At 49.0% G+C, this 27183-nt stretch overlaps 6 protein-coding genes across 6 annotated transcripts; 4 read left to right on the forward strand and 2 right to left on the reverse strand.

Annotated features, from left to right (window-relative positions):
* Window positions 1-650: 650 nt before the first annotated feature.
* Window positions 651-2432, reverse strand: TGAM01_v200012 (hypothetical protein; the record flags this gene model as incomplete). Its single annotated transcript, XM_018809952.1, has 3 exons — window positions 651-1832; window positions 1903-2092; window positions 2164-2432. The coding sequence occupies 3 exons, from the start codon at window positions 2430-2432 to the stop codon at window positions 651-653; spliced, it is 1641 nt and encodes a 546-aa protein (XP_018656845.1).
* Window positions 2433-12807: 10375 nt separating this feature from the next.
* Window positions 12808-15369, forward strand: TGAM01_v200013 (hypothetical protein; the record flags this gene model as incomplete). The annotated part of the gene is made up of 5 exons (XM_018809951.1): window positions 12808-12835; window positions 12895-13187; window positions 13245-13448; window positions 13520-13997; window positions 14057-15369. 5 exons carry the CDS (start codon window positions 12808-12810, stop codon window positions 15367-15369), a joined length of 2316 nt encoding a protein of 771 aa, XP_018656844.1.
* Window positions 15370-16020: 651 nt separating this feature from the next.
* On the forward strand, window positions 16021-16437 carry TGAM01_v200014 (hypothetical protein; the record flags this gene model as incomplete). The annotated part of the gene is made up of 2 exons (XM_018809950.1): window positions 16021-16266; window positions 16348-16437. The coding sequence occupies 2 exons, from the start codon at window positions 16021-16023 to the stop codon at window positions 16435-16437; spliced, it is 336 nt and encodes a 111-aa protein (XP_018656843.1).
* A 1225-nt stretch (window positions 16438-17662) lies between these two features.
* On the forward strand, window positions 17663-18585 carry TGAM01_v200015 (hypothetical protein; the record flags this gene model as incomplete). Its single annotated transcript, XM_018809949.1, has 3 exons — window positions 17663-17784; window positions 17877-18200; window positions 18312-18585. 3 exons carry the CDS (start codon window positions 17663-17665, stop codon window positions 18583-18585), a joined length of 720 nt encoding a protein of 239 aa, XP_018656842.1.
* Window positions 18586-19069: 484 nt separating this feature from the next.
* On the reverse strand, window positions 19070-20948 carry TGAM01_v200016 (inosine-5'-monophosphate dehydrogenase IMD2; the record flags this gene model as incomplete). Its single annotated transcript, XM_018809948.1, has 3 exons — window positions 19070-19262; window positions 19328-20273; window positions 20474-20948. The coding sequence occupies 3 exons, from the start codon at window positions 20946-20948 to the stop codon at window positions 19070-19072; spliced, it is 1614 nt and encodes a 537-aa protein (XP_018656841.1).
* A 1175-nt stretch (window positions 20949-22123) lies between these two features.
* TGAM01_v200017 (hypothetical protein) lies at window positions 22124-26991 on the forward strand (the record flags this gene model as incomplete). The annotated part of the gene is made up of 3 exons (XM_018809947.1): window positions 22124-22441; window positions 22494-22929; window positions 22976-26991. 3 exons carry the CDS (start codon window positions 22124-22126, stop codon window positions 26989-26991), a joined length of 4770 nt encoding a protein of 1589 aa, XP_018656840.1.
* Window positions 26992-27183: the final 192 nt, after the last annotated feature.

Genomic DNA, 27183 nt, shown 5'->3' on the forward strand with positions numbered 1-27183 from the left:
CTTTTCTAGTTGAAACAGTAATGAGTCATTGGTGAGCTTAGCATCACATCTCTCTCAGAAACTTCACATGTCTTTGGGAAAAAAGAGTAGGCTGTTACAGTATAAAATTTTCGTTCTAGTACCCACTCGATTTCGATCGGTTTGAAGCTTCGCAGACTAAATTAGCATCGTGCATTAGTCCACAAGGCTGAAATGCTTAGTTTGGGGAGAGAAGTGACGAGAAAGAAAAAAAAAAAAAAAAAACAATCAAGGAGGGAAAAAATTGTGTTGCGCCATCCAATAATAAAGAATCAATTGATTTCACATGGCAAATTAAAATATATCTCAACAAATATCATTGGTATATTAGTTATTAATTATCTCCTCCTCTCGGGTATCGAACAAAGCAGAACGCGAATGCTGTATACTAGCAACATGAATTTTTTCAAGTTTTTTAATAGTGAATTCTCGTCCATTTGACGTGCAAAAACAAAATGAAAAGTGGTATCAGTGAAAGCAGTCTCGACAGGGTATCTTGGTATCTTGAAGAAATGCAGATCCTTCCATTCCCAGTCCTCTCATGCGTGTTTTCTTTTCGCAACAATTATATCAAGGAAAGTTTTGCAAAGTGTTTAAAGCCGTTAAAAAAACACTCGCTGTCAGCGAGTTCTCTAAGCGGCCGCAATGACGGCGGGGGTAGCGGTGGTGATGTCCTCGGGCTTGTTCTCAGCCTCGGCCTCGACAGGCTTGGGGGCTTCCTCAGTGGCGACAGCCTCCTCCTTGGCAGCCTCCTCGGTCTTGGCAGCCTCCTCGGTGGCGGGAGTCTCCTCCTCCTTGATGGCATCCTCCTCCTTGGCCTCCTCAATGGCCTTGTCGTCAGACTTGGCGGCTCCCTTGCCCTTGATGGTAGCACGGAGCTTGGAGAACGCGCCCTTCTTCTCGTCGCCCTCGGCAGCAGGGCCGGGGGACTTGTCACGCTTGCCAAAGTTGAAGGGCAGAGAAGACTTGCGCTTCTCCTTCTCCTTCTTGGCATCGCCGTTGGCCGCAGCGACCTCGGTGGTCTCAGTAGGGACGGTGGCGGGGCTGGAAACATCGACGGCCAAGGGGGTGGTGGCCTCAACGGGAGGGATGACGGGAGCAGACTCAGTGGCGGGGACCTCCTCCTCCTTGGGAGACTCAATCTCGGGCTTGGCCTCAGCAGCCTTCTTCTCCTTCTTAGAGAAGACGTTGCCGAAGAAGCTGGTACGCTTGTTGACGGTAGGCTTCTCCTTGGGGGACTCAGGCTGGAGCTCTTCGCTGGCCTTGGTCTCACCCTCGACGACGGGCTCAACAACAGCGGGGACCTCTTCGGTGGCAGGGGCCTCAACCTCGGGGACGGGCTCAACAACAGCAGGAGTCTCAGTGGCGGGGGCCTCCTCAGTCTTGGCCTCCTCCTTCTTCTCCTCCTTCTTGCCGAAGCCGAAGAAAGAGGTGCGCTTGCGGCTAGCAGAGCGGCGCTCGTTCTCCTTGACCTTGAGCTCATCCTTGGCGGGCTCCTCCTTGGCAGCCTCCTCAGTCTTGGCAGCGGTCTCCTCAGCAGGGACAGCAGCCTCCTCGACAGGGGCAACCTCCTCCTTGGGGGCCTCAGTCTTCTCCTCCTTGGGGGCAGGCTTGAAGCTCTCAATGGTCTGCTTGTAAACCTCAGACTCGGTGACAGCAGTGGCGAGCTCCTTGGCCTCAGCAATCTTCTCCTTCAGTTGGGCGACCCAGTTGTCGCGCTCAGCGGCAGAGGCAGCCTTGAAGCTGTGCTTGTTGCCCTTGGCGGTGAGGTGGAACTTGTTGGAGCCATCGGTCTCGGGCTCAGTGGCATCAGACTACATATTCTAGAGTTAGCCTCTCGCGTATCGACACATGTTGTTCGACGATCTTGCGATGATTGCTTACCAGGTTGATGACGCCGTGGGGGGCCTTCTTGTCTCCAATGAAGAGAAGACCCTTGCCGGTGTGAGCAGCCCAAGCAATGTTGTGCTGGGCAACCTCAGCGTGCTTCTCAGCCCTCTTGTAGGCGGCGAGGACATCAGCCTCGACGGACTCGGAGCCGAAGAAGAAGAAAGCCTTGCTAGCAATCAGGTTCCTGTGACGATGGTGGTTAGCGTCTGTTGCTCGCGAATCTCGCCAGTGGTGATATAAATGCGCTGTACTCACTTGGGGAAGCTGGCGCCCTGAGCCTTGTGTCCCAGGAAGCCCTCCTCGATGGGCTTGGCGGGCTCCTCCTCCTTCTTGTCCTCCTCCTTGGCGGCCTCGGCAGCCTCCTCAGTCTCAGCGGGCTTCGTCTCCTCAGCAGGCTTGTCCTCGACAACAGGGACAGCGGTCTCGACAACGGGGGCCTCCTCAGCGACAACGACGGGAGCGGGAGCAGCGACCTCCTCAGCCACCGGGGCGGCGACGTCAACGGGCTTGTGTTCCTCAGCCATTCTGGATTAGAAAAAAGAGAGTTTTGGGTATCTTAAAGCGCGAAACAAACAAAGGGTATTAAAAAAGAAGGATCCAGAAAAAAGCCTTTCGGATGTGTATGAAAATGGGCGCTGGTCAAGCGTGTGTGAAGAAAGTAGGAGGAGGAGAGAAGCAGCAGCAAGAAGGGGGTGGCAGGACTACTTATTTGCCTGATGAGCGCGAGGAAGGCTAGGGGGTATCGCCCAAAATTGTGTGACCAGCAGAGCAACCCTGCGTCTGAGTGGCCAGCTGGCGACGGAAACCTGAAGCGATAGCCAGAGCAGCGCTTGGAACAGGCATTGACGGCCAAGTATACAGTACAGTGCAGCGCAGCGCAGGGACAGCAGATATCGTGGCCAGTGACGCCACGGCGGGAGAGCTCGCTGCAGCCCACTGTTCGACAGCCCGCTAGCGCTCGAAGCAGCAGTGAATGCCCTGAGACCTGGAGCTCTGGCGCTCTTTTGGGTTGCCGGGGGCGCTGTGGGCCCGGCGTCTGGTCTGTGCAGGCTTTAAGCGAGTGGGCCTGAAATTGCAGACCCGTCCACCGGCCTGCGCTAGTGGCGGACAGAAATGTTCGGCAGCCACCAGGGCTAGCAGCGGCGGCCTTGGCCTGGCCCGGTACCTGCTGACAGTGTCGAGCTGGCGGTATCTGCACCGTCTGATATGTCACTCTGGTCCTCCATTCAGTGACTCCCAGCCTCCACTCCTCATTTTAAACAGCCCTTCTCCTTTGTGCCGTCTGGGCCATGGCTGCTGATAAGCTGGCGAGAATAGACACGAGCGAGCATGCCAGCTGTGCTTGGGTAGATGGCGGCTGACTCGAGAATGCGCGTAGAAGACTCGAAGCTTGCTCGACATGGATCACGGTGAACCATCTAAGATTATATCTTGCCTTGCTCCACGATCCATCTTTTCGCCTGCGTGCAGCTGCGCATCTGCCACCAGTCCGCATAGCGGTAGAAGCAGCACGGCGTATTCCATAGATAGATACGAAGTGTGAGCCCATGCGATTGCCTAGCAGCGGGAGCACGGCGAAGATGCAATGCTATTTCAGACTAACACTTCGTACTAGCATTGCGTCTCCCACCAACAATAGGATAGCCATACAAAGCTGTGTGTAGTCCAAAAAGCGGCCGTCTGAACAATGCCCCCCCTTTTCTGACGCCTTCTCCCCGAGGCTGAAACTATACTTGGTTTTGCTTGCAATGTTATGACCCAGTACGCATTGATTTGCTTTCATTATCCCTAGATAGCGACCCAGAATCAAATATCGCCTCGCGGTACAGAGTGGTATTGGCCATTCTCCAGAAGACGGAATTCAGGTCGCTGCGCTCTTACGCGTAATTAAGCAACAGGATGATCTACACGCCGTGCTCTCGGCGAAAACGATAATCAGGCAGGAGAAACAATCAACTCGAGGGCAGCTCAGTCTTATCCTCGCTCTCCCCTATTCAGTCCCCGTGAGAGCAGCCCGTCATCCAGCCATTTCATATTAATCAGTGATTGATACGGAGTACAAGCCGCGGCACAGTATCGGCACTGTTGCGCCGCGCCGGGTAATTCGCGGCTTTCTGTCACGAGCAACAATGCGCCCAACTGCCTTGTCGATCACTCGCCGGTTTACGGTTTTATTATGTCCACCACAAAGCTCCTCGAGGCTGCTAGTGCGCCAGCTTGTCCCTGGCTGGCCATGGCACGAACTGCAGAAAATAGAATCGAATTTTGCGGTGGATCACAATATGCTCGCTGTACGAGATACGGTGCGGTACGTTGTATTTGCTGCTGGTGGTAGCAGTAACAGTGGCACTCCATACTGACTACAGATTATTGCTGCTAGCACCACGACGTCGCAGAAAATGCAAGCAACATAAACAGGGCAGGGGTGGCCAGGGGGGTTCAAGAGGCTGTTGTTTGAGTGAGTGCCCATTGAGCAATGAAAGGGGGGGGGCACATCTTGGGCCTCCTGATTCTCCTGCAACAAGAAAGCCGCCCTGATGAGTGGCGGTGAAACTCCAGCGCAGCCTCTATTGGAGGGAGGTCAAGCCATACAGGACGGTGTATCAATATAGACGGACATGTGGTGTCAATAATAGCCACCCATAAGAATGCTGGGCTGCATGGAGCAGGTGGGACGAACGGCCGGCGGGCATCTCGATTCTTGCCTCGCCTTCAGGTTCCCGGCTTGACGATGCAGCGAGCCGGCTGCAGAAGAGCGTCATGATGGCCTCCTCCAGTCACTTGCTCCCCTCTCCCGTGTTTGTGGCTCCCTACATATGCACACCATGCAAACTACTGCGGCGAGTGCCTGCGAGCGCACGAGCGAGAGAAGAAGACGCAGCAGCTGAAGCAGTGGTCGCATACACGACCTCCGCCACTGGCCACTCTACGCTGAGACACGATGGTGCTGCGACAACTATGGATAAATGAAGCATTTGCCTTGCCAGGGAACCAACCAAAGGCTGCTCTTTGAACCAAGTACCGAGATGGCACTTGGCTGCACAAGAGTGGCGCGTTGTGGCCCCTTCATGTCCTGCTACCGTGTGCCCCATGTCCATGCATATGCGCCCACGCTGCAAAGTGCTTGGTGTCGAGGGACCCTGGCTTTAACCTAAAAGCAAATGCTTTCACATCACTCCATTTTGATTCCACTTATGGCGCGCCCCTCCTCGTCAGCGAGATTGGCTTCTATCCAGGTATTGTATACACGTACATACGGAGAACCTGCTGCACGTGGGGCAAAGGCCGTTGAACAAGTCATCGCTAAAGCAGACTGCTGGCTGGCGATGGTGTGAGTCGTCATGCGTCCCAGAGTGAGCAGCCATTCGCAGCACGCCACCAATCGCGGCCGCCTCGTCTTCACACATACCGTGCATTCCATCTGGAGCTGGCAGCTAGCCAGAGCTTAGCTGCACCACCACGTTGTTGTCATCGGCCATGTGACGCCTACTTTAGTGTGTGAAGTGGAGGGGCGCCATGAAATTGGCTTGAGACGGACTGCGGCTGCTGCGTTTGCGATGCCCGCACTTGTGCAGACGTATCTATCTGGTATCGACGAGTGCTTCGACGAGGCTGCTGCAAAGAAGCCAAGCTGGGAACAGGCCTGTCTGAGAGACGCCGTCCCTGGCAGTAGCACTTGAGGAGCCATGCACTCAATCTCCCCCCTTTTTAACCAGTCATGACAAAGTATATGTACTGCTACAATCCTGACCTTGTCTATGGAAGATACAAGTATCGACTTGGTATAGGGCAGGGCACTGATCGTTGTTCTTCCCCTTCTTCCCTTGTCATGCACACAACCTCGTACGAGCTATACACAGTACCTACAAATAGGTATGCCGTTATGTACGAGGCTCCTTCTGGTACTACTAGTAATTACAGGTGTTCATCCAAGAAGTGGTACTAGCCATAAAAAGCCCCGACCAGTATCTCCGGCAAGAGAAGGGAAGAAAAAAATTATAAAAATTACAGGGTTCAAAGACCCATTCTTTTAGCAGCTGCTAAAGCCGGAGAGAAGAGATTTCATCCATGCGACAAGGGTCTCCGTCAAATGAGAGGCGCTCGATAAGTCCATGGCCATTACTTGTCGAGACGGAATCATTAAACCAGCCTGGAGATGCAAAATGAAGCCCCTTTCGGCGGCACTCCGCAATACGGATATGGAAGCCCTCGCTTGCTCTGGATCCCTTCACATTCGACGTTGGCGATTGCACTTTGATCAACAGGAGCATGTGAATCGCAATCTCTCTTACCAAGCGGCGCCCTGTATTGTCAGAGCTCAGAGCTACATCCATACACAGAGGCCGTACTGAGCGCAATCAGCACGCAGCCAATACTTTCCAGACACCTCAAGCCAAGGTCAAGTCTCAATCATGCGTGAGCTTTTTTGGTGCGTATGTGGCAAGACAAGCTACCACCGAGAATGCTGTGATCGAACTTGTTCCAGTATACGAATAACCAGCAAGGTTTATATTTTGAACATTGAGAATGGGTAGCGTGAATCATAGGCTCAGCATCTCATTATCTTTCCAAGACCTCTCTGTTTATAGAAGATGGCAACGACGCTATTGCTCTGATATTTTCGACTGCTGTCCGTTTCCTGATGCTGCTCGACTTGGCGCTGCCAATCTTCATGTCAATGCGGCTACCCATTCCCGTCAATCTATCCGCCATGAGGGCCCTGCTCGCCCTCCCGCACTCCTTGACTCATCTGGTTTATTTTAACGGTTCAAAGAAACAGTACGGAGTCCCTATTACCACTGATACTCCATACATAAGTACGAGATACGCCCTAGCGAGCACACCGACGAATAAGGATTCCTGCTAGGACCCGAGATGATTGCGACGGTTTCGCCGCCCCCAGCTACGTGAAACAATTCATTATTAATAGACGAAGATGCTACCATTTTTTTTTTTTTTGTCTTTTTAATCTTATCCATCAGTCTGTGGGGAATACGAGATACAAATGGCACCCTGCAAATAAGACAAAGAGGCCTGGGATTCTTCCCGGTGGCTGGACGTGCGTTGACGCTCGTTAATGCAGCAGAGACAATGAATGGCTCACAGCACTCTGAGAACTCCTTTCTGGCTTTCTCAGCGTCCGCGGCTCCAGCCTATGGCGCCGTCAAGCCGCCTTGTGACGAACAAGCCGCGACTCCACCACTCGGGAGTTGCACGGATCTAGCGTGAGCCCACCAAGGCCGGAATACCTACTTGTACAAGTAAGCAGCCTGTCAAGTTCTGTCACAGCAGCACTGGATGAATGTCACACGCCTACGAAGCACTTTTGCCGCCATCTCAGAACCACATCTTGATCGCCAAGTCACCCCCGCTTCGCCAGTTCATGCTCAAAGCAGTGGGGACGAAATCGCCTAGAGTGGACGTTGTTGCTGGCACACGTTGGAAGACGCCGTTGTCTGTTGATAATCCGTTTCCACTTAAGATCTGTCAACGGCGCCTGTCATGGCAGACGCCAGGCACAATTGCTATGCCTATTCCAGGTACCAAGCATCATGCAGCAGGACTGAGCGAATCGTATGATGGCTGATCCGTCACTTGAGCTGGGCTGGCATAAGCACCAATTCGTGCATCCCTCCCGCCACTGACATGACAGAAATGGAATCTTGGACGGAGGCCGCCATTTCCCGAATCCTACTGCGATATATTAATATCCTGTCCAGCTGGTTCTTCTCGGCCGGCGGCAACGGGCCAGTGGGAAGCCGGCGGCTGCATCATCGTCGAATCGAATGCGATTTCTGTGACGACTAAGAATCTGTTTCAAGTCTGGACTCGTCACCGCGGCACTACTGCTCGATTGGCTGTTTTCGAGCCGGCCTAAGGTGGTGTGACTCTGCATCGGAGCTCTAGCCTGCGAGGACCATCCCTGCGTGCAAATCTGCAGCACGGAGTACAAAGTGGTTGCCATGCCGCCGCCGGAAGAAGATCCCCTTGGCTGATACAGGCAGGCCGGTTGGCATTGCAGAGAGGCTCTTTACCGCATTTACGTTTCAGGCGCACCATGCAGATTTGCTGTTGATGTCATTTTGCCTTGTACTCCGTACGGACTGCCCTGGTCCTTTTACTCTCTCTCTGCAACAGTAGTCGCACCTGATACGAATGCTACTACGTGTCTGCCAACCGTATGAGCAGTCACATTATCCTAGGAGATGGATTCGCCTTCTAGACCCAGCAACTCTGACTGTGTAGTAGCGAATCTCGATGCTCTATAAAGGGCGTATACCCAAAAAGGAGATGGAAAACCTTTTCACAAGGAAAAAAAAAAGAACAAAAGAAAAAGGCTCATATCAGTCTCGTAGGGCGTAGATATTGTACATACACACACTACAACTTGGTGCAACCCAACAGCGACGAAACGATGCGGGATCCGCGCAGCTAAAGTGTGCTGAACCGAGATTCGAGTCGTGTGATCTTGTTTAGCTTCAAATTTGTTGCGATCAGTTGCAATGTGCGTATGTAATAAATACCCTGTTGCCGAGAAGCGTCTTCTATTTTATTCTCTTATCTTGGCTAGGGCCTTGGCTTTGAAGGATTTCCAATTTGAGATGACTTTTATCTTGGAGTTGGCATGCTAGCCCACTCGAGTTGCGAACCCACGATTACGCTTTTGTAGCGACTGAGCACGCAAAGTGGTATCGGCACTTAAGGAATCCTAGGGAAATTTTTATCCTCTTTTTTCCCGAGTCATGATGCCCTCTCTTTTTTTTTTCTTCCGAAACTTGTACAGCATACAAACAGCGTTGGGGACAGAAATAGATATTCGGTCTTGTTTCGCGATTTCGGAGATGGCTTGATACTGTATGAATCCCCCGATGTCGGATATTGCGCGGGGAAAGGATTAGACGAGATTGTTTTGTAGAGTGACATTCTCAGGTGATCGACCTTTTTAGAATGTTTTGGAGACTGTGGGAAGATGATTGTTGTTGAAGACGTCTTTTTGCCGGATACCCTGCAACTGACGGCAGTTAAAAGAATTGGAACAAGTATGCCTAAGTTTACGAGATTGAAAGTGGCATTTACAAAGAAGAGCGTACTGGTAAAGGCTATACCTGCTATTTGAACGTATGATAAATCCGCATTTACTGAATATTCACCAATATGAAACTGTGTATTTGTTTGCTGGGTTGAATTACGATGTAGGACATCGCTGTGTAATCTGAACATATATAAAGGCTGCCAGAGACCTATCGGAATCTAACTCTGGATTTGTCTACTCACAACGATGTGAACAAGGATACACAAATGCGTCGAGCGAGTTGTTAACTGCGCCCGCTATACTGTTACCGTGAAACAGAGTATAGAGTGCGATAATGTTTCCTCTGATAGAGACCCAGACTATAGATTCTGATCGTTCCCGAGATATGCAAGTAATACACTGTTGGTCGATATGAAGAGCTGGTAGAGCTCAGCTTCGATATCGCATCTAAACAATGAACAAGGCGAAGCTAGTCACCTCTGTAGAGCTCATCGGAGGCTCTCTTTGCAGTTCATTCTTCAATAACAACACCATCGAGGACTTTCTGCTGATGGAAGTCGTTCACGTCACGCATCAGTTCCGTATGTGCATCTTGCTGGCTTCTCCCGAGTCCCCATCACCAACCTTAATCATCATCTGCTCTGACGTCGATAGACAAACTAGTCAATTGCTCATTTAATAGACCGCTGCTTCTTTATGATTTTCGCGACTCACTGTCTGTTCGTCTTTAGAGAGGCAGTTGTCTTGACTTGGAATTTAGAAACGTTCTTGGCTGGGTGGCGTAATAGCTAAGTTAATTATCAGAAATTTGGAACAAAATAGCGTATGTAGGGTTCGTAATTCTTTCGACGGCATTCTTACCGATCTCTGATCAAACTGATGGAGTTTGGTACTGTTGGGGGTATTTCGACTCACTACAAACAAAGAATAGCCTAGAAGATTCAAGCCAACATCAAAAAGTAGGCAATTCGAGCTTCGTTGAATGAACGCTTGATGTGAATTGCAAGTTTACTCTTGGCAGGTAACTTATACCGCCGGCGGCTATATCTTACCTTTCAATGTAGTTTCTGCTTGTCTGCTAGGAATGGCTTCGCTGTTCGATTGTAACTTGGGACTCCATTTTCGCAAAGTAAGATTCAAAATGCGACTGTCATCAATTCAAGCTCCGGTTGCGCATTTCTTTCTGAAGTATTGGAAGAATGATAACGTTCCTTTACTTTGAATGCCAAAAGTGAATAAGACATAAAAAGCACCCGGGGTTTAATCTTCTTCCCCTCGCTTATTACTCAATGCTGCGATTCCAACAGTACACTATATATACGTGAACGTATTCGTGAGAAGTGAACTCGTATCAGTCTACGTTGGACTCAAATACTTGATTCGTGGGCCGTTAAATGGCCTTGCCTCTTGAATTTGGTATGCTCTTGCTCTGTGCGGTTGTATAGATCTTGAGATGGAATTGTGGTAACGTCGTTTTTGCCGATGAAGAATAATTGTTTCGAAGTTCTTTTTGTTATCGGTTCTAGGAATAAACAGTTCCATTGTCAGAGAGTCTTCGAAGCCCTATGGGTTGGTTTAGAAACATCAAGCTTACGTTGGCCGATTCGCTCTCCAGAGTCGTAGCCTTGGCTTTGGGCAATTTTGCGCGACGAGAGCCCCAGTGAAGAGAAGTATCATGATGAAAACTTAAATGTACAGCCGTTTCCACTTCAGATGTATATCCGCTTTGGAATATGGTGCGACGTAGCGTTCAGCGAGACCCTCAAGTGGTTTGTTGATACGCGTCGTGCAACCGCGAGACTCTCTGCCCCAAACATCGGCTTCTTGTTCGATGAATAGAAGAATTTTCTGTAATAGTTTGCCAAATAAAGCTTTGGTTCTATCGCGTCTGATAGAATGGCTGGTAATAGGACCGTGGATTCCACTCTTCTCTATCTTCATGCTGAGACTTGGTAACTTGGTTTGATAACGGCTTTCTGATATTTTAGAGAGATGATAGGACAAAGCCGAAATTGAAGAGAATGGCGTCTCGAAGATAAGCGACAAGAATGGTCTGAAGATTAATTCATTAGCGATGGCGATGCAATGGAAGAAAATAGCCAAAGCCGGATGGATACCTACGATTGTGAGATAGCATCGCTGCCCAGTATCACTAATGAGATTAGTTCAAACGAAAGGGGAGCAGGGGATGGGGAAGGAGACCCAAAGTTAAGCAGATGGAAGATATAGAATTCATCGAAATAGTCGAAGTGCCTGCTGACGATATGGATGATCAGAAGTGGTGTGGATGTTTAGAGGAGAAATTTACAGGTTCGGGTGTCAGGAAATGGTCAAAGCCACTGAAATCAAACGCACAAATGTGTGTTGCCGAGGGATTGGACTAAATCCAAACTCTAGGACTGTTGGTGAACAATGATGCAGTGAAAGAACAAAGCAAACAGGCCCGGGAGGATTTTCAACCAGGTCCCACTTTGTCAAAGGCATCATGCTCGATGCGTGCGTCTATTGTTACTCCTGCATCTGAAAGAAGCTACCCGTAGAAATATGATCTACAAGGCTATTATGAAAGGCTTCTTAATATGTGGCCTGTTGTTGAACAGTATCAGGAAAATATAGAGCAATATGAATATCTACATGTATCTGATTCTGCACCGGCGGCATTAAATTCACTGCTTGAGATATTGGGTTTCATCACGGATATGTTCTGTCTATAGGCTGCGCCAGAAACCTTCAAGCCTCTGATCCATGATTAAAAAGGCTGCAGTCAATCTATTTCACCAGGAGGCCCCAAGTGCTGGGAGTTAGCTGAATGGGGGCTATAATGCATCTCAGCTAGCGGTGTTAGGGTGCTCATATGCAATCAATGCCATCAGTTGCTCCTAGAAACTGTAGCTAGCTCTTGATATGTTGTGATGCGTTGGGGTGCAGGCAGCGGCCTACACGTGCCCAAAATATAAACTTGAGTGCAGGCCAAAACTTTCCTCCTCCTCCCTCCCCCCGTTGCACTTTCCTTCCCACCCTCCTTCCCATTCTCCTTTCCTCCACACACCACACAAACTTTGACCACACGTTTGCTCTCCAACAAACAACAACAAATCTGCATCGCTCCCCGAAGATATCTTGATTGTAGATACTCTTTTGCTGAATACCGTTGTTCGTTGCTTGGAGATTTTCTTTGGCAACTTCCTCTCGCATCATTTGGTAGGTCCATTTCGGCTTCATCTCCATTCCATCCTGCATAATTTCGCACATGCTATTCCTTCAAAACTCCATCCGTTGCATCTGTAGATTACACGAGACCATTATCTCTTACTTTTCATCTGCCTTTTGCTCTCTTTGCTGCCGCTATGTCATGCCTGTTTCCTCTCTCCCAAACGTTCGCGCTGCCCCTTTGATTTCCTCGTGTACCCACAAGATACCAAGTCGTTTTCCTTCTTTCTCGAAGAGATGAAGTAAGGAGAAGAAGGTACGGGAGAAAACGCATGCGGCGATACTCAAAGTTGACTTCTACACTCGAAGCATCTTTTGACCCTCTCAAGATATTGCAGAAGTTGCTTCTCTTGTTGAAGACATAGACTGGCAATTATTTAGCTGCCGTGTTTGATGCGTATGGACATCTACGTATCACTCATCGCCAAATTTGTCGCAAAGTACTCACAGGAATTTGACCTCTCTGCCCATGTGCACACTTCATCGTTGGCAAAGGACCAGTCAACCATGACAGCCGTATTCAAGGTTCTGGCAGCTAACGAGTCGATATACAGGCATAGAACTGAGCGAATCCTGTGTCATCTACAGAATTTGACTGTGCACATTGACAGGATTGGACTTTTGATATACCTCAGCCTAGGAAAACACTGTTCGCGATGGATTCAGTTGATGAAGATTCCCCTAGTAAGTCCAGATAGTATACACTGAAGTGCAATTAAATTGTAAACTAATGATTATCTCAGCTCCCATCTCGTATTACGGGATACATGAGTCAAGAAAACGTCTTGAAGAGGCTGGATTTCATCCGAGTGTCACACCAATGGCGCCCAAAGAGATTGAGAAAGCAGTAATAGCATACTTGAACGACCAAGTCAAACGAGAACCGCGGAAAGACTTTTACGAGTCTCAAAGGCTCCGTCTTGGCGCAAGAAAACCAAGAAAAAAATGCAACAAGACTCGCGGCAAGGGCGGTGACAAAGGTCGTGACAAAGGTCGTGGCAAAGGTCGCGATAAAGGCCGAGTTGTTCTCACTCAGGTAAACAATCGAAATATGTCGCAGTCCTGGGGAACACATAAACACTGACACACGTAGGGCCCTTGGTTTAACACCAAAAACTTCAAAACTGCCATTGTGGGAAAGGACTCAGTCACACACTTCTCTGGTATCCTAGCTGTACTACAGCATGCTCATGCAGGGCCCTTGATCTTGGATGAGATTTTCAAGGATGGCCACAAGTCAGTGATGAGTCTATCCATGACTTCTGGCAAGATTTTTGGGCTGGTAGGCTCCAATATAGTGAGTCAACATCGCGTCCCCTTTCCGGCTTGATGAAAGATTGCCAAGCAAGTCTGACATGCCATAAATAGAAACGGTGGGACTTCACTGCAGCAAAGTATATTGCCAACCCCCCTTCATCTGTCATGGTCGTTATGGTTCCTCGGTATACCGTTGGAGACATACAAGAAGCTCAAGAAAAGTACCCTCGCATAATCTACCCTGAAAATTGGCGCGATGAGCGTCGAAGAATGGAATTTGAAGATCATCCCGATATATACAAAATCCGGTCAATTGAGATGGAACATATCTACTTCAGATGGGGAGGAGTCTGGCGGGAAACCTGCCAGCGGGCGGCTGGGCCTTATTGGGCGTCGGAAGACGAGACGATTGACCCACGAACCGACGAAGCAGCGGTCGAGTGGTGGAAAGGAAACCACCGCGCCATCAATGTAATGGGCTCGCTAAAACCACTCGAAAAGATGTGGTCGGCTAATCAGCTTGAGGGGAATGGTTACAAGCCACATACGATGCCTTACACTTTGGCTGTGGAGAATCTCATCAAATTGAGTAAGTACCAAGGATACCGTCTGGGCTGCTTGGAAATTTCATTCTAACATTTGTGGTAGTGCAGGAACTCTTCAGTGCTCGAGCGCATATTCGAGTGTTGCATTTGCACGATGTGCCATTCCTTGATCGCCGGGTGCTTGCCATCATTCTCCGAGGGCTACATCTTGTTACCATGGTGGGCATTTATAATTGTCCTCTTATTCATTTCGGCGATGTGATCCCAATCCTGGATCTCATTCATGAGATAAACATTCAGCGGCGCGGCCAAAATATGCCTGAGATTCAGGACTTCGATTTCTTCCCTCACTTTAACAAAGGGATGCCATATCAGCATGACAATGCGGCCACGTACGGCTTGTCCTGGAGTCCGGTGCCAATGGACATAGCCCAACGAGGTTTCTACGCCATTATCCTGAAGGCTGTGTTGAAATCAAAGGCAATGGGTATCGGTCAGCTTTTTTCATCCAACCATGCCTTTGTGGAGTATTTGACCAAGGTACCAAACACTCCACTGGGTGTTTTCGGCTTCCTAGATGCCATCTATCGCTATCTAGAGGTGAAGAAGGACGATCCTACTCGTACCAATCTGAAACTACAGGCAATCTATGACCTTGTTAAACCCATCCGGCTGGCCTTGAATGACAACTTGGCGGACGACTGGCCGAAATATTACACGAAACTCATGGCAAAAACGCTTTTGTGTTGCTCTTCGTGTGGATACGAGACTTTTGAAGAGTTTTTCCCTGCCGGTTCGAAGAATCGGTTGCCACGTCACCGACGAATCTGCGGCGGATGCCACTTGCAGCGATATCTTGACGAAGAATGCGACCACTGGAAGATGCAGAAGAAACGACTGATAGACAAATTGTGCCCCGACTGGAAAAGAGAGGCCTTCAATGAGGACGCGCCGCTCTTTGAAGAGGGAGCTGGACTGATTCGTCTTAAATCCACGGAAACAGAGCGTCCATTGCCCCAGTTCCCAGCTTTCGTTGTCGATGGCTGGCTCCGGATTTCTCCCTACTTTGAGCCATTGATGCGAGACAATAAGATCCACTTTGACTCGCTGGCTGGCTTGCCCAGCCTTGAAGACGTCGCCTTGGACTTGAACACCATGCAGCGGTGGTATTCGGTGGTTATTCTAGCTCTTAGAGAAGATGTCTTTCGACGTGGCATCCACGAGCTTCGGAATCAATACCCCACAGACAACAAGAAAAAGAGGATTCCCGCATATGGCTCTACGCGGATAGATGGTGGAGCGCCAGATCATCAAGATGAGCTCCAGCCGAAGAAAGGCTACGACGGAAAGAAGTGCTTCTATGACCAAAAGGCGGCTTTGAAGGCGGCTCAGTGGATGACCAAGCGGCAGTGGTGAACAGCCCCATTTCTTCTTTCAGTCACTCTTCTTCCCAAGGCCTTCTTTCTCGGGTTCTTTTCCGCGAGAGAGAATTTTCTTTGTTCTTCTTTTCTCAGCTCGTCTCTGAGCTCCTCCTTAAAATCCTCTTTGAGTTTCTCTTTTTTTTCTTCTCCACTCAAGACAAGGGCTTTGCGCAATTTGCTGATCTAAAAGTTGCTGATCTGGCTAATGAGCCAAGCACAAGGGACTTTGGGGCTTTGGGCATTTTCTGATGCCGAAGAGAGGTTTTCATGTATGAAAAATGTGTATGAAGAATATGTATGAGAATTTCTAAGTAAGCTATTTGGTAGCTATAGTTCATAAAGAGACATTTAAGACAAGAATGGGGCGTCTTGGAGAGGTGACTTGTACAATATGTAATAGCCATCCATAATCACTACAAACACTCAACAGCGACACCTGTAACTATGTCGTGGAAGGTGATTGTAAAGACATGAGACCATATTTCTTGCAGCTCAATACGTCCTTTTAGTTCAAACATATTCTTTTCTGCTTTTGAAACCTCTCTCTCGTCGCAGCTGAGCCAGGTTCGCGGGCGAGAGCTTTCACTAGGACAAACCACGTGACGAGCCAATCGCAAGTGCGAGCTCGCAAACTTGGACCAAAAAAATGGCCCGACGTCTAATCCTCCAACCAGCCAAGACTGCCAACCTCGCGACAATGGCATCCCTGCTGCGCACGTTTTCAATAACCACAGGGCTATTACGCTCTGCCCAGGCTGTCAAGCCGCTCATGGCCAGCCCGGTTTCCACCTGGATGGGATGGCTGTCCAAGCCCGCAATTGCAGGATCCCTGCAGCAGACGAGGGGCATGAAGGTTCACAGCTCGGTCAAGAAGAGGTGTGAGCACTGCAAGGTAGGTTGGAAATGGATTAACAGACGTCACTTTGGTGCATGCGATGGAGGACTTGTTCGTGGGCTAATATTCAAATTGCAGGTCGTTCGACGAAAGGCCGGAAAGCGACACAACGGATACCTGTACATCATCTGCAAGGCAAATCCTCGACACAAGCAGCGACAGAGCTAAGCGATTGCAAAACCTTTTTGATCTTATTTTATTTTGACGACGGCGACATATGGGCATCCGGAACAGCTGGGAAACTTTGTACAATATTGGCGCATTATGGGTGACGACGAAATGGGGCGACGGGCAAAAAAACAAAGCAAGAAAGGGTCTCGCGAACTGCCGATTGATAGACGACATTGCGGCGATGGCTCTAGACGGAGACACGAATCTAGTGAGATTTGATGTTGGAAGAGCCTGGACATACGTGTTCTTGAACAATGACGGTTGGACTGCCGTTACAAAATGTACATTTTATGTAGTGTTACATACCCCCGATATACCTCTCCATACTTTCCCATTCTGTCTTGCCTATTGATAAGAGGTATCTGATGTGAGACTTGATTGCGGAGGATTCGAGTTAGCATGGCCAATTTTTTTCTCTTCTTCTTCTTTCTACGATTCCTTGGATTGCTGGCGCAGTAAACTCACGATATCTGTGACGTTGCGATGTCGCTCAAACTCATCGCGGGCATATTTGCGAGACTCTGCTCTTGTCTGAGGATCGGCTATGCGCCCGGTGTGTCGCAATATGGTTCGATATAAAGCCAGTGCTTTTGTTCTTTGGAGAAACTGAATTTGTGAGTTGTCAATTGTAAATTGTGATTGCATATCATTTGACTGGTTTTAGGCCTGTAACATACATGATCGAGGCTTATCGTTGGCTTGAGCCGAGAGGCTGGCCGTTTGGTGGCATAGCCACGGCTGAGATGCAGCAGGCGGAGGCCGGGAATCATTAAGGATTATTCATGAACCAAGGATAGACTATAGTACAGTAGAACTAAGGAAAAAAGGAAAAGAAAAGAAAGGAGTACCGATTTTCTTTTTGATTGACGTTTAATCAAGTTGAAAAAGTTGGCGATAATGTTTTACAAACCACAATAGTGCTTGAGTCGGCCAAACCTCGGGTAGCGGTGTCGATGGCTTCTTGAGGCCGAATTACACCGACCTTTGTGAGCTTTGAAGTAAATCGGCACCTATGTGATTAATAGTTGCTGTATGTATTTGATTTCAAATCGAATGTTATAATGATTGATTCATTGTACGCGAACAACCTGTAATTTCTGAAACCTTAGCGGTAGAGATAAGATAATTCGACTTGGATTGATCTTTGGCTCCGTACTGCAGGCGCATCTTTCTTCATACTACACTCCTTTATCCCAAAGCGGAGAGGCAGAGTCTACGCACTATGGCTGAAGAACAAACAAATATTATCACAGCCAAGGCTAGGAAATCTCAAAAAACTAGCCCAATTGCTGTGGCCAACGATACGACCGATGAGGAGTTCATTAGATATTATTTGAAGCCAAGGTATATAGATCTAGATTCAATGCCCAACGCTTCCATATACTCCCCTGCCTTTCAGCGAAATATTCTAATAAGATAACGTCGATGTTTAATAGCGAAAGATGGACGTCATGGACACATCCCCTCACAAATCAGAGCTATTCCCTTGAGCTTCTATCGCCTCGAGCACTCAGCAAAGACGACTTCAAGGCTTGCTTCGACATCATTGAGTTTACTAGCGGAGAGGATTACAAGAACGCGTCGACGGGATGGCATCCCGCTATGAAAAAGAAGGAGATGAAGTCGCCAGACCTGCGATATATCCTGGTCAAAGATGAAAGCGGCACAGTCAAGGGATTTACTTCGCTGATGCCCACGTTTGAGAACCACGAACCTGTGCTGTACTGCTACGAGGTGCATTTGTTACCTGAGCTGCGGGGGTAAGTAATTTCACCTTTGACCATCTCTTGCACTTTCTGGTTCTATGAGAAACATATCATAGTCAGGACAGTAACATGAAAGCTAACCATTTCATCTTACGCTCGATTTAGTTCCGGTCTCGGCAAGCACCTCATGAATTTCCTCATTACCATTGCAGAAAACATCCCTTCGACCAAAAAGGTCATGCTTACATGCTTTATCAGCAATACCAACGGTCTTCGATTTTACGAAAAGATCGGCTTCACCAAAGATGATTTTTCGCCTAGAGATCGTGTACTAAGAGGAGGCAAAATTGTGCGCCCTGATTATGTGATTCTGAGTCGTGAGACGGCACATAATGGGCTTGTGGATGGGGAGATGGGGCTGGAAGGTGATGAGAACTAGAATGCTACAAACAATATTATAGACAAGACGTGGCGAGCGATGAATTTATACGTTTATGATATCTTACAGGCGAGAGCTGATTGTGGCCGTATCTGCAAGTATGCCATCTTCTTAGAGACGCAGTTTGAAATCCAAAGCTTTGGAGAGCACCCACATCCATCCATCCCATCGCTACCCAGGAGGCAAGAAAAAAATTTCACAGCATGGCTCGCGCATTCAAGTCTCGCAGAATTTTTGGCATGCCCTGAGAGGGCAACCGCTCTTTATTAAATTGGCAAATCATTATTCATGTCATGAAAAAACGCCGTGCCTGCCTCTTAAACCTTGATGGGAGGTCTTTTGTCTACTCGATATCTTTCAAGCTTCTGACCACATATAGCCTAAACCCAAACTCCCGAAATCAGATACAGCCCTTTCCTTTTCCTGCCTTCTCCTTTTGTATAAAAACCCCTATCCAGAAGTCTTCGTGTCAAAATCATCGCAATTATGCATAAAGCTTCTTCTCATAAGACTCCATGTTCACGTTACCCTCCAACTGAGCGCTGGCTGTGCGAAGCTCAAATCGCAGGACGCCAGTGGTGGCACATTCGTGCAGCTCCTTGAGACTGCGCATACCGCAGTCCTGCATAGAGTGCTTGAGACCAGCAGCAAGGTAAGGAACGAACTTGGAGATCGATCTAAACAATATGTTAGCTTTAACGATGCCCTTTCCTATAGTGAGCTTTCGCGGTCTTCAACTTACCCTCGGTGAGCCACGGCACCAGCGACACCCTGAGCAACCAAGACACTGTCACCCTCAGAGAAGTAACGAGCAGTACCGGCATTGCTCTTCTGGCTGTCCTTACCGCCATTACCGGCCTTCTTATCCTGCATAGCATCAATGGAGCCCATACCACGGTAGGCCTTGACCAGCTTTCCTTCGCGAGAAACGAAAGAAGTACCGGGAGACTCAGTTGTACCAGCCAACAGGCCGCCCATCATGATAGTGGAAGCGCCAAGAGCAAGACCCTTGGCAATGTGACCAACGTTTTGGATACCACCATCAGCGATGCAAGGAACGCCAAAGCGGGCAGCGAAGCTGCTGACTGCGTGAACAGCAGCTGCCTGGGGTCGGCCGACGGCCATGACCTCCTGAGTGATACAGGCAGAGCCGCTTCCCATACCAATTCGGAGACCGTCGACGCCAGCAGCGATGAGGCTGGCAGCCTGCTCTCGGGTAACAACGTTTCCACCGATAACATCCAGATCGGGGAACTGAGCCTTGGTCCACTTGATCATCTCAACCTGGTACATGCTGTTGCCCTGAGAGCTATCAAGGATAACAACGTCGAGACCAGCCTCGACCAGCTTCTGCAGACGGATCTTGTCCTCAGGCCGGGTGCCAATAGCAGCAGCGCAGAGCAGCTGCTTGCTATGGGGAAGCTTAGAAGCCAGCGGGAAGTGCTGGTTCTTGGTCAAGTCAGAGCGAGAAATCATGGCAACCAGGTTAAAGTCCTTGTCGACAATGGGGAGCTTGCCCTTCTTGGACTGGGACAGGATTTTGTTCGCCTCGGTCAGGGTAACGCCATCGGGAGCAGTGATGAGCTCGTGGACCATGACCTTGGAGACAGGTGCGCTGTGGTCATCTTCGAACTGGATGTCTCGGTTGGTGACAATACCCAGGAGCTTTGAGCCGATCTTGCCGTCCTCTGCATGTCTGAATTAGTAACCAAGTCGCCAATTTGCTTCAGTTGGATAATATTAGGTAGGAGACATGTGCAGGTCATAGTATAGGTGGTCCTCAGGACAAAGGTCTTTTGGTGGAACGAAAGTTATAATTTAAAAAGGTTTATAATCATGTAATGCAGTAGATGAAGTGATTGAGTGAAGATGTGAAAATTTTTCTTACCTGTGACTGGGAAACCACCGAAGCCCCATTTCTCCTTAAGGGCGATGGCCTCGCCAACTGTGGTGTCGCGGGTGATGACAACGGGGTCAAGAATGAAGCCGTTCTCGTAACGCTTGACCTTGCGGACCATGTCGGCCTGAGCCTCGGGAGAGCAGTTGTGGTGGATAACACCCAGACCGCCCTGGAGAGCCATGTGGATGGCCATCTCGTGCTCAGTGACTGTGTCCATGGGCGAGGAGACGAAGGGGGTCTTGAGGGTGATGCGCTTGGTGACGGCAGAGTCCAGGGTCACCTCTGAGGCAGGGAAGCCAATGTAGCCAGGCAGGATCAGGAAGTCATTGTAGGTCAGGCCGCCGTGCTTGGCCGTGTCCATGAGCTCCTGTCTGTCGAGGCCATCGCGAGTCTTGTACTCTTCCAGCACCTGCAGAGCAGTGGTGTGGTCGAGGATCTTGGCAGAACCGTTGATGGCGGCCATTTTTTCTGTTGTGAATTTATAAATGAGAAAAGATGACAGACAAAGAGCGAGGTTGAAGACGAAGGATCAATCAAATCAGGATAACTTGATCGACTGTTTGGACTTGATACGGCGCTTCTTCCCGTAGGAAAGAAGAAAGAAAAAAAATTTAAAGCGGACCGCCTGAATTTTTTTTCTACTTATGCTTGGCCACTACAGGGTCCGAGTTTAGGAGGGGCAGTGGCTTCAGCGCGGGGCCTCTAAATTCATGACTAGGTGCTGCTTGATCTATAAGCAGCGCCAGAGTTTACACGTCCATTACCCTACAGTGTTGGGTCTAATAGAAGAATTCTTCTTGGGGTATGGAACTTTGGGTTGTGATGGCGCTTGTAAAAGGTAAACTTTATCGTATGGAAGCATGTGCTACTCATTATTGAGGCTTGTAAGGTTTTTGCAGCTTGGCCGGAAATATTCCCGTGAGTGGATGAGTTCGTATAGCTACATGTAGGTACTCTTACACGATACACTAATTGGCTGTGCTCTGCATCTAGATGCTCTTTAACTGACCCCACAATCTGTGGCATATATGGACACGCCACCACAGTGCCGCATTTGGACAAAGATAGGCCTATGTGTTTACTTTAAAAGCGCCTATACTCCGTAGAAAGTTATTCAATCCAAAACACCCGCAAATGTTATACACTTCCAGCAGCATCTGTACATGTAGCTTGCTGTGGCTGCTTGCTGTGGCCCCTCCAACACCCCGCCGTGAGTCCGGAACCCTGTCTGTAGCGCCTACCTACTCAAGAATCTGGCAGCAGTACGTCACTTCGGATTGCTGCGCCGGAGTATCCCCGGAACAGTTTGCATGCATGTGCATACGCGGACGGGACTAGCGATTCTGCTGTCCGCGGGATGGGGAAGCTGTCCGAGGAACTGCAGCCTTGGAGATTTAATCTGCTCGTTTCTAATCTCTCGACCAAGAGCCGTAGATTGGTGCTGTACCTGCGCGAGGCAATGATAGGCCGCATCGCCTGAGTTTTGTAGTTCGTGAGCTTGCGACAGCTGAGCCGCGACTCTGGCTTGGCCCCTCTTAACCTCAAGCTGCCAGCCGGCGCCTTCGCACGACACCGAGACACACGCATCCTCCCGAGAACGCGCTGCATGTCGGACAATGTGATGGAATTTGCGATACAATGTCTGATCCTGAAGACCCATCTCCTATCGGGGAGCCAGTGGCGGACTACGAGAACCCAAGTACTGCCGTAGAAAACGATGACGACGCCGATGTCCCGCAGCTCGAAGAACAAGACATACCAGAAGACCCCGACTCTGTGGATCTTGAGGAGGAGAAGCATACCGTAGATGCCACAGTTGTAGAAGCATCTGCTCAAAATGGGGACATTTCGGAAATCACATCGGCGGACGCTAGCTCTATTGATGCGATCCCGCGCAGAGCAGGGAGTCCCATTGAGTCTGTCACCTCTGCAGCGGGAGATTCTCCCTCGGTTCAGGTACGTGATGCTCTTAGTATGATTAGACTAGAGAAATGTCTGACAGGCATAGGGCTCGCGCGTTTCCTCTCCAAGCAGCAGTGTGTTGCCAACAGCTGCCTCCCGCTCAGGGCTAGGCAGCCCGACGCCGTCCTTCCGACCCTTTGATCGACGATTCCAATCCCGCATATCCTCGTTCAACGCCCTCAGCCCTCGTCCTTCGTCTCCTGCATTTGCGGCCAGCCACAGCCGCCACGCCTCTTACAGCTCTAATTTTCCTATAGATCAGGCTGATACAGATACGCCATCGCCACCGTGGGAAATCGTAAGGTGGACTAGACTGAAGAAGCTGAATAGCTATGCGTTCTCAGAATCAGGGAAGCGGAACTTTGGATCGCCTACATGTCTTGCTGTGTCCGCTTCGATTTTCTTGGGAACTTCCAAAGGCATAATCTTAATGTTTGACTATAGCCAAAACTTAAAACTGATCATCGGCCCCGGGACTAAAGGTATGTTCTGTAAAGACGTGTAAGTGTGCATGGCTGATTTTGATAGCTGTTGAGTCTGGACATATTACTGCCCTTGCTGTATCAGCAGATCATACAACCATAGCCGGCGGCCATTCCAATGGAAACATCTTTACTTGGGATACAACACGGCCTTCACGGCCTTTCCTCACAATCCCGCATCTAGACGACTCTCAAGTACAGAATAGGACGGTGGATGGTCATATGCCGGAAGCGTCCGTCATCCATATAGGATTTCTGGGGACCCGGCACACAGCTCTCGTATCCGCAGATGACCATGGCATGGCCTTCTCCCATCTTGCCACCAGAGGTACTGGGCCACTAGGCAGAACGGTCAAGACCACGAGGATATTGGGCCGGTATCCCAATGCGCCAATGCCTCCAGGCAAAACAATCAAGCCTAGCACTGTTCTAGCCTTTGCGCCTCTGCCATTGGGAAACATTGAACGTGCGACAGACAAGATGGGACTGACTGCTATGCTTACCCCTTACTTACTTGTCATTGTTTCCACGACCCCAGTGGCGCAGACGCAACACAAGTCGGCCCGTCCTAAAGATGTTCCGGCTCACAGCGCGATGACGGGCTGCTTGGCCTGGTTTCCTGCTGTGAACCTCAAAGTTCCAGACTCACACACTGGGTCTACCATTTCAAAAGCAAAACTAGCGTATTGTTGGTCTAATGTGCTAACAGTGCTGGACGTCGAAGAGATTCCTGGAGATGATGCTGATCAGCCACCATCGTTGAGGTTCAAAGCTCGAAGTAGATGGAAATGCGAAGAGTCCATTGCCGCTGTGCAGTGGCTTAGCCGCTCTGTCTTGACAATCTTGACAATTTCTCAAAGATTGATCGTTCTAGAAGACAGAACCATGCGCATGACGGAGGCGTTTGATCTATTGGAGAGATACATCTATCACACTGATCTTTTCTCCACACAATTACATTCTCTTGTGGAAAACCTAGACGAAAATGATACATCGATGCATGGGGTTGTAGCCGACGCCTTTTATATGAGTTTCAAAGCATACAAAGGGAGAATGTTTCTCCTAGGTTTCAACGACGTGGCTATAGGCGCATTGTCAAATTGGGCAGACCGACTTATTGCCACAATGGAGCACGGTGACTATATAGGGGCGATTCAGCTGGCTACCAGCTATTATACTGGCGAAGCCAACAAGTTGACCGTCGGCCTTCCCGACGACACTGATCTTAGACATAACATGGTTCGCGACAAGCTCATGGAGATAACCAGCGCCTCTCTAAAATACGCTTTTACGCAGAGACAAAAGCACAAGGCATCTGTGGATGATGATCAGTTGAAACAGCTCGCTGAAACTTGTTTTGTGGCTTGCCAAACCGTTGGCAATGTTGACTTTCTGTTTGAAGAGCTATACGAATGGTATAGCGATGCTGATGCCGAAGGCATATTTCTCGAAACACTTGAGCCTTATATCCTTGACCAAACTATTACGATTGTTCCACCTACAGTGGTCAAGGATATGGTAAACTACTATGTTATCAAAGGATGGGAAAGCAGGCTTGAGGAGATGATATGCCATATGGAGACGTTAACTTTAGATCTGGATCAGCTCACCATTCTCTGCAAGCAACATAATCTATACGACGCGCTTACCTACGTCTGGAACCAAGCTTTGCAAGATTACATTACCCCAATGATTGACCTACTCAATCTACTGGTCCCTCTGATGTCCAACGGGGATTTTATGGCTGGTAGCACAAACGATGACTATTACGGCGTGAATGCTGTCAAAATATTTCCTTACCTCTCCTACATTCTCACGGGACGAATTTATCCAAGCGGAGAGATAATGGACGAAGAGATAGCTTATAGGGCCAAGGCGGAGATTTACTGGTTTTACTTTTCTGGAAAAACTATTTCATGGCCCAAAGGTAGCGGCAAAGAGTTTCTCACCAGGACCAACGGAGAACCAGAGCCTGCATTCCCATATCTGAGAATGATTCTCAAATTCGATGCCCCTAGTTTCCTCAGTGCTTTAAACGAAGCGTTTGAAGACTCGTTTTTGAACGATTCTTCTGAAAAACACTCCAATGGAAGTGGATCTAAGATGGACATGCCCGAGGAACAGATCTTTGGCTTGACAATCAATCGACAGTACATTTTATCAATCTTGTTGGATGTAATGAATCCATCGGATTTTGCTCCGGGAGACACGATATACCTCGACATGTTTATTGCTCGAAATCTCCCCAAATTTCCCCAGTATCTGCTGTTCTCTGGCACGACTTTGTCAAATGTACTCACAGGACTATGCAATTACCCTGGTCCTGATCTTGCTGAGGATGCACAGCTGAGTGCTGAATATTTGCTATCAGTTTATCATCCTTCGGATATGCTTGCGTTAATGCCATTGCTCAAGCAGGCTGGCTTCTATCGAATTCTCAAACGAGTATATAAAGTCGATAAACAATATGGAAAGCTGGTGCAAACATACTTTGAAGATGCAGAAGACCAAGATCTGGTCTTTGACTGCATTGCAGAATGTTTACGACCTCATAGCGAATTGAGCCAAAGACAAAGACAGGAAGTGTTGGAAGTTATCAAAAATCACGCAAAGGAGTTGCTTGAGCTGAGCGCCGAGCGTTCAGCCTCGACGCTTGCATCACAAGAGACAGAGCTGCACCAACATGTTCTAGCTTCTGCCGTTGACGCCCCTGGATTACAACATGCGTATCTGAAAACGCTTCTTGAGCCAGAAGATCCCTTGGCGGATGAGCAGCAAACACTCGGTCGGGATCTTGTCGAACAATATGTTCAGCTCATGTGTAAATTTGATCCACAACACGTTTCGGACTATATCGGGTTTGTTCAGTCAGTCGACCTTCAATTAAACAACCTATTACCCGTTATGGAAGAAACTGGTGTGGTAGATGCTGCTGTAGTCCTCATGGCCAATGCGGGACAAGTCACCGAGGCTATGGAGCGATTAGTACGACACTTGGGAACGCTCGAATCCGCCATGGAAGGTCTGTTGCGATCGCATAACACGAATGACGGAGAGGATGATAGCTCTCTTTCTCTGCAGCCAGCGGCCGAAGCCCTGCTGGAGAGCCTGCAAAAGTATGTCCATGTTGGGATTTGGTTGTGTCAGGATCAGACAAAGGCACCACGGAGGACCAGCGTGGTATCGAAGAATAAGGCTGCCCAGGAGAACTTGTCCGCAGATGAAACTCTGTGGCTGAGTCTCATCATTGCCTGTGTGCAGGTAACTCAAAACTTGACTCCATCTATTCTGGCTGTTGCCAACGAAGATGCGCTTGATGAAGAGACGCTTTTGGCAAAGCTGCGATCGCTTGTACAGCATACATTCACTTCCTTGCTTGTTTCTACTTCAAGTCAGGCTTCGAATCAAGCAAACGGCCAGCCAGGTGCTGTTACTTTCTCAAACCCTGCGTCGAACCTCTCCTTCTTGCGAGTTCTGAGATCGTTCCTCACCCAGGTTGCAGCATCGTCTCCAAGTTTGGCAGACCTTCGTAACGTTCTTGCGTCTATATTTTCCGCATATGCTTACGAAGAGTCTATTCTCCGTCTGTCGAACCGTCTTATAGAACGAAATTTGTTCACAAACGTCAACGCATCTGTTGAGCTTCGACAGCGTGGATGGAGGCCGCGGGGCTCTACCTGCGAAGCTTGTGGCAAAAGAGTCTGGGGTCCGGGCCTTGCTGGCACCTCTGTTTTTGAAGCCTGGGAAGACAAGCAGACACTCGAAGATGCGGCCAGAAAGCAGCGGCAGACACGAGTTGCGGAGCAAGCCAAAGGCCAAGCAAGAATCACGGATGGGAGGAGCAAGGGGAAGAGCTTGGACATGCGGCCCTCAAGCATGCTGCTCGAGCAATACGCCGGAAACTCTAATAAAGACCAGTTGCTGGGACCGTTAGTTGTACTGGCCTGTCGACACATCTATCATCAGACATGTCTAGATGCGTTACAAGAGAAGCAAGAGAACGGCATCTTGCCGAGGGATCTTGATTACAAGTGCCCAATTGATGGAAGAAGCCATATGTGATGGGAAAGATTATATAGATGTCTATTGTTTGTGTATGTATATGCTAGCGAGCAAAACAATGGCGAGTTGTGTCTTGTGGATGATGGCGAAGTGAAATGGGAGGTCATTGTCATTCTGCTTCTTTTGGGATAGGAATAGATAAGAGATGAGAGATATGAAGTTTATGAATTATTTAACTAAACTCTGGTAGCA

The sequence above is a fragment of the Trichoderma gamsii genome, assembly GCF_001481775.2.
Source record: "Trichoderma gamsii strain T6085 chromosome Unknown Scaffold_1.2, whole genome shotgun sequence".
NCBI lineage: Eukaryota > Fungi > Ascomycota > Sordariomycetes > Hypocreales > Hypocreaceae > Trichoderma > Trichoderma gamsii.